The sequence below is a fragment of the Malaclemys terrapin genome, chromosome 16, assembly GCF_027887155.1.
Source record: "Malaclemys terrapin pileata isolate rMalTer1 chromosome 16, rMalTer1.hap1, whole genome shotgun sequence".
NCBI classification, from domain to species: domain Eukaryota; kingdom Metazoa; phylum Chordata; order Testudines; family Emydidae; genus Malaclemys; species Malaclemys terrapin.
In genome coordinates this window covers 7,322,954-7,329,400 of record NC_071520.1, presented here as the reverse complement: position 1 = coordinate 7,329,400, position 6,447 = coordinate 7,322,954, and the positions used below count along the sequence as shown (strand labels likewise).

At 52.7% G+C, this 6,447-nt stretch overlaps 1 protein-coding gene across 1 annotated transcript; it reads left to right on the top strand.

Moving 5' to 3' along the window:
* The first annotated feature begins 945 nt into the window (after window positions 1-945).
* Window positions 946-2,585, top strand: LOC128824970 (uncharacterized). The gene is made up of 2 exons (XM_054006982.1): window positions 946-1,240; window positions 1,934-2,585. The coding sequence occupies exon 2, from the start codon at window positions 2,041-2,043 to the stop codon at window positions 2,464-2,466; it is 426 nt and encodes a 141-aa protein (XP_053862957.1). The 5' UTR covers window positions 946-1,240; window positions 1,934-2,040; the 3' UTR covers window positions 2,467-2,585.
* Window positions 2,586-6,447: the final 3,862 nt, after the last annotated feature.

Here is a 6,447-nt window from a genome sequence, read left to right as displayed (position 1 = left end):
ATTATTTTACCAGCAGGCAAAATCCATTACTTGATGCAAGAAAAGAACCCCCCACACACACGACAAAGAAAAGTGTTCAGGATTTAAAGCACGAAGCTCCCTTAGCTTAACAAAGGAAAGGTTAAGGAGTGACTTGATTACATCAGTTTGTAACAGTGAGGTTAATTAACTACTGGAACAATTTACCAAGGGTCATGGTGGATTCTCCATCAGTGGCAATTTTAAAATGAAGATCTGAGGGTTTTTAAAGGCATGCTATAGGGGAAGGTCTCTGGCCTGTGTTATACAGGAGCTCAGGCCTTGTCTACACTGGCAACTTTCTGAGCAGTACAGCAGCTTTCTGCGCTGTAACTCCCACGGTGCACACACTGCCAGGTCACTTAGAGCGCAGAAACGGCACAATTGCAGCGCTGTAAAAAAAACATGACGAGGCATACAGCTTTCTGCGCTGGGACTACAGCGCCGTGGTGCCAGTGTAGACACCCTGGTCGATTACAGTGCTGCGATTGGCCTCCGGGAGATGTCCCACAATGCCTGTTCTCGCCTCTCTGGTCATCGGTTTGAACTCTACTGCCCTGCCCTCAGGTTTGACCAACTGTGAGCCCCACCCCTTAAATTCCTTGGGAATTTTGAAAGTCCCCTTCCTGTTTGCTCGGTGACGTGTGCAGTGGCCTCAGCGCATCTTTCCAGGTGGCCCTGCCTGCTCCACGCACCAGGCGATCCCCCGCTTGGAGCAATGCTGAGCTGCTGGACCTCATCAGCATTTGGGGAGAGGAGGCTGTCCAGTCCCAGCTGCGCTCCAGCCGTAGGAATTATGACACCTACGGAGAGATTTCTAGATGCATGACAGAAAGGGGCCATGACTGGGACACACTGCAGTGCAGGATCAAAGTGAAGGAGCTGCAGAAGGCCTCCCACAAGGCGCGGGAGGCAAACCGCCGCTCCGGTGCTGCGCCTACGAGCTGCCGGTTCTACAAAGAGTTGGATGCGATACTCGGTGGCAACCCCACCTCCACTGCGAAGGCCACTGTGGATACTTCAGTGGTTCACGTGCTGGTTGAGAGTGAACTAAGCCAGGAGGAGGAAATCTTGGACGAGGATGTGGAGGGGGACCCAGTGGCAGAGGATGATTCAGAGGTCAGAGGTGCAGGCAGCCAGGAGCTCTTCTCTACCCCAGAGGAGGCTAGTCAGTCACAGCTGTCGGATCTTGGCGAAGCACAAACAGGAGAGGAGGCCCCTGGTAAGTGGCTTTAATTTGGGGAATCGCTGAAGCGAGTTGTTGGGGGCAGGAGGGTTGCAGAAAGCAGGCTTGTGTCTGAGTGATGCATGTACCACCACATGCCTAGTCTGAGCGGCGGAACAGGGTGTTGATTGACTCCCTCACTTCACGGGAATCTCCCTCAGAGATCTCCAGGAAACTCTCACGGAGATACTGGGCAATCCGCTGCCACAGGTTCCTCAGCAGAGCTGCTTTGTTTCTTGCCCCATTAACGGTAACTTTCCCGTGCCACTCTGCCGTCACTGGGGGGGACCATTGCTGCACACAGGCAAGCCACATAGGGGGCAGGGCGGAAGCCGAAGGCTTGGAGAAGACCCTCCCTTGATTCCCTGCTCACCCTCAGCAGTGAGATGTCTTCCATAATGAACACAGCCTGTGGAAAATGTGGGGACTATAATGATTATAAGCCCCCGCCCCTCCACCGTGCTGGCTCTCCCCAAGAGCCACGTGCCCAGTGTACAGTACGGTCCTGGGACACTGATTTCCCCTGCCCCTGCGGTTACTCACCATTCTGGGGGGCTTGTGGCTCACGTGTGCTTGCCTGGGGTCAGCCAGTTAGTGACAGGTATGTGAACAGTGGCTGTGTTTTAAATCAGTGGCCTGTGTGGTGCAAACAATTCTGCTGCTGTAAAATGTTGCATTTTGGCTTCACAGATGAGACCGTGGGAGCCCAGCCTCCCTCTTTGTTAGCGCCGGCTGAACGGCAGCGCAGAATTAGGAAGTGGCCACGAAAAACTAAAGAGGACTTTCTGCGTGATGTCATGATGCACTCCGTGGCTGAAAAACAGGAATTGAAGGAGTGGCAGGACAGCGAGAAGAGGGACCGAAAGGAGAACGTGGCGTGCCAGAACGAAACCACGGAGCAGCTCTTAAACGTTATGGAGTGCCAAGCGGACACACTCCAGGCGCTATTAGCACTGCAAACCGAGCAGCTCCGCGCCCACCCACCACTGCAGCCGCTATCGCAAATCTCTTTCCCATGCGCCCCCCAGATACCGCCAACACACTCTTATCAACCTCCTGGCTCCAGTCTGTACCCGCTGCATTCCACTCCTGCCCCGTCACAGTCCAGCCCTGCGGACTCCCAGTACCCACTGCACTCAACACCCATCCCTCTGCAGTTTAGCCCTGCTGAAGTACAGTACCCGCTGCACTATACTCCAAAGGACAAGGTTGCATATCTTTAACTGTCCCGGGACCCCACCTCCTCATGGGACCCTCCCTTCCCCCATCCCCCACAGCGCTGATGTGCTTTTTTGTTTGTCTCTCTCCTCTGGTTGTTGTTCTTAATAAAATAATTATTTTGGTTTGACAGCAATCTTTATTCCATTAACTAAAAGCAAACAGAGCCCTGCAAAGCAACATGCAATTTTCTTAAACCTTCATAGTGCATCATCTGCACCAATCACAATCACCTCCTAGAATTACAAGCACTGCACTCCTGAGCATAGCAACAAATATTAGTGGATTTCAGCTTCAAAGTGCTGCCTCAAGGCATCTCAGATCCTTACGTCCCCGTGCTGCGCCCCTCTAACAGCCCTGGTCTTTGGCTGTTCAAATTCAGCCTCCAGGCACTGAGCCACCGCGGTCCAGCCCTGAATGAAGGTTTCACCCTTCCCTTCACAAATATTATGGAGTGTACAGCACGGAGCTATAAGCATAGGAATATTGTCATTGGCCAGGTCCAGACTCCCATATAGGCAGCACCAGCAGGCCTTTAAACAGCCAAAAGCACACTCAACAGTCATTCTGCACTTGCTCAGCCTGTTGTTGAACTGCTCCTTGCTGCTGTCAAGGTGCCCCGTGTATGGCTTCATAAGCCACGGCATTAAGAGGTAGGCAGGGTCTCTCAGGGTCACAATGGGCATTTCAACTTCCCCGATGGTGATCTTCTGGTCTGGGAAGAAAGTCCCTGTTTGCTGCTTCCTGAACAGGCCAGTGTTCCGAAAGATGCGTGCATCATGCACCTTTCCGGAGCCAGCCTGCACATAGGCAGCGACTCCATGGGTGCTCCAGGGCTGAAGCACCTATGGGGAAAAATTGGTGGGTGCTCTGCACCCACTGCCAGCTCCCCACCCTCCTGCCCCAGCTCACGTCTGCCTCTGCACTGCCTCCTCCCCTGAGTACGGCACATCCCCGCTTCTCCCCCTAGCTCCTAGCACTTCCCGCTGTGAAACAGCTGTTTCACGGTGGCAAGCGCTGGGAGGGGGGCAGAGGAGGGGGAACACGGCGTGCTCGGGGAAGAGGCAGGGCCCGGATGGGGATTAGGGTCCAATAGGGGGCAGGGAGGGGGCGGAGTTGGGGCGGGGACTTTGGGGAAGGGGTTGGAATGGGGGTGGGGAGTGGGGGGGTCGCGCACCCACAAGTGCCGGGAAAAGTTGGCGCTTATGAGCCTGCGTTAATGTCCATGAAACGCCCACGGTGATCCACATGTGTCTGGAGAACCATAGAGAAATACCCCTTCCAATTGATGTACTCGGTGGCTAGGTGGTCTGGTCTCAGAATTGGCATATGTGTGCCCTCTAGCGCCCTTCCGCAGTTAGGGAAGCCCATTTGTGCAAAGCCATCCACCATGTCAGGCAGGTTGCCCAGGGTCATGGTCTTGCGGAGCAGGAAGCGATTCATGGCCCTGCAAACTTCTGTCAACACGAGTCCACCGGTCGACTTTCCCACTCTGAACTGGTTAGCGACCGATCAGTAGCAGTCTAGCGTAGCCAGCTTCCACAGTGCAATTGCCACGCACTTCTCAACAACGGGGCAGCTCTCATTCTGATGGCCTTGCACCGCAGGGCTGGGGCGAGCTCATCACACAGTCCCATGAATGTGGCTTTTCTTATCCAAAAGTTCTGCAGCCACTGCTCGTCATCCCAGACACGCATCACGGGGATGTGATCCCACCACTCAGTGCTTGTTTCCGGAGCCCAACAGCGGCGTTCCACTGTGGTCAGCACCTCTGTGAATGCCACAAGCAATTTCATGGCGTAGCTACTACGCGTGGCGAGCTCAGTGTCAAACTCCTCTTGCCTTTGTAGTTTAAGGAATAACTCCACTGTCACTTGTGACGAGTTAGTGAGAGCGAGCAGCATATTGGTCAACAGTGCGGGATCTATTCCTGCAGCCCAAAAGAGGCAGAGCGCGCAGTACTCAAACGGCTGAAAGATGGCGCCAAATGCGGATGGAAGCACAGGGATTGGTCCTGCTTTGAGCAGGGGGTTGGACTAGATACCTCCTGAGGTCCCTTCCAACCCTGATATTCTATGATTCCATGAGGGATTGCTGGGATGCGAAGCAGTGCATCACGGGGCATCGGGACAGGACCCAGGATGCCCTGTGACCCCCTCTGCCTTTCCACAACTCTTTGCGGCATAAGAGGAAGCGATGCTCTGTGGGATCACTGCCCAGAATGCACCGCGCTGCAAGTGCCACAAGTGTGAACACACTATTGCACAGGCAACTGACAGTGTGAACACACAACAGCGGTTTCCCTTCAGCGCTCTCTGAGCGGCGCTGGAACTCTGCCAGTGCAGACATAGACGGTCACAGCAGTCCCTTGGAGTCTATGAATCAAAAACCACCCCATAAAAATCCCAAATACCTTGGCTCTCTGTCTCCCTGCCTCTTGGACTCTAGCGGCATCAGTTTTAAGCTGGTAGCTGGAGTTGTTGAACGCAGCGTTGCCAGCTGCAGGGTGGAATGCCTTGCTTGGTAAAGGAGGGAGTCACTCACCAGAGAGGTAACCTGCCAAGTGTGTGTTGCATAAAGGGAAGATTCCGGACACTCTTTGGGGTCCAGTTCTGCAGCTCTTAATCGGGTAAAGCTTTGAGTGGGACTGAGCCCGTAATGAAATGGTTGTTACAATCCCTTTGCTCCTATGCAGAGGGGCATTTACCAATGTCTCATAGGCTCATGAGTGGTTTTATGGGGCAGTGTTTCTAGTCACAACACCAGCAACTCTGCACTGGCTCCCAGACGTGTGGGTCTTTGGGCTTTGTTCATCCCTCAATTACACCCATCCAGCCACACTGACATAAGAACGGTCATACTGGGTCAGACCAAAGGTCCATCTAGCCCAATAGCTTGTCTTCCAACAATGGCCAATGCCAGGTGCCCCAGAGGGAATGAACGTCCGTGGGATTCCATGAGACTATGCAGGGGTAGAATTTTGCCCATTGATTCCAGTGGCAGGTGCATTGTCGTGATGATTTAACTCTGTTCTCATTGGAGTTGATGGCAAAAATCCCATTGACTTCAGTGAAAGCCTGATGTGCCCTGTGGTCAGAATTGGGCCCAATGCATTTATGGGACTTGGATTAGGCTGGTCTTAGTAGCGCTCTGAGAAACCGGTACTGATTGGAGAAGGGATGGATTCCAGGCTTTTCAAAATGATTTCAGGGGCCAGATCCCGGTCCCATTGAACTCAGTGGCAAAATGCCCATTGCCTGCACTAGGACCACGGTGTAGTCCTCCAGATCTGAGGGTGAAATTGCACAGTGAGAGCAGACGTCTCAGAAATGGACATTCCCCCGAGCGCCTTTTAGTGGCAAGCCATGGAGGAATCAGGAATCAGCTTTGGTTAATGGGGCTGGGAGTCAGGTGTTCTATTCCTGTCTCAGCCGTTGGCTCTGGGACAATATGAGTGTGCTACTTACAGCTTTTCCTCTCCTGGAATTGACACCTCCTCATCTATTATTGGGAGTGGACTACATCCACCCTGATTGAATTGGCTCTGTCAACACTGGTTCTCCACTTGTGAAGTAACTCCCTGCTCTCCATGTGTCAGTATATAATGCCTGCATCTGTAACTTTCACTCTATGCATCCGAAGAAGTGAGGTTTTTACTCACGAAAGCTTATGCCCAAATAAATCTGTTAGTCTTTAAGGTGCCACCAGACTCCTTGTTGTTTTTCTACTTACCCTTGGCCTTAGTTTCCCTAACGATAAAATGGAGATGATACTTAGCCACTTTTACACAGTGCCTTGTGTTCCCACAGTGTGCATGCTGGAGAAGTGCAAAGTATCATTATGCATATTATTGATTAGCTTTGCGAAGTGGCACGCACTGTATTTATCATTATACTTTGCACTTCCACATTGCCATTCTCCTGAGGCTTTCGAAGCGCTTTGCATGCGTTAATGAGGCCTCAGAATAGCCTGGCGCGGTAGCCTAG

Coding starts and splice junctions, on each gene's coding strand:
- LOC128824970 (XM_054006982.1), top strand. CDS start 2,041: ATGATGCACTCCGTGGCTGAAAAACAGGAATTGAAGGAGTGGCAGGAC.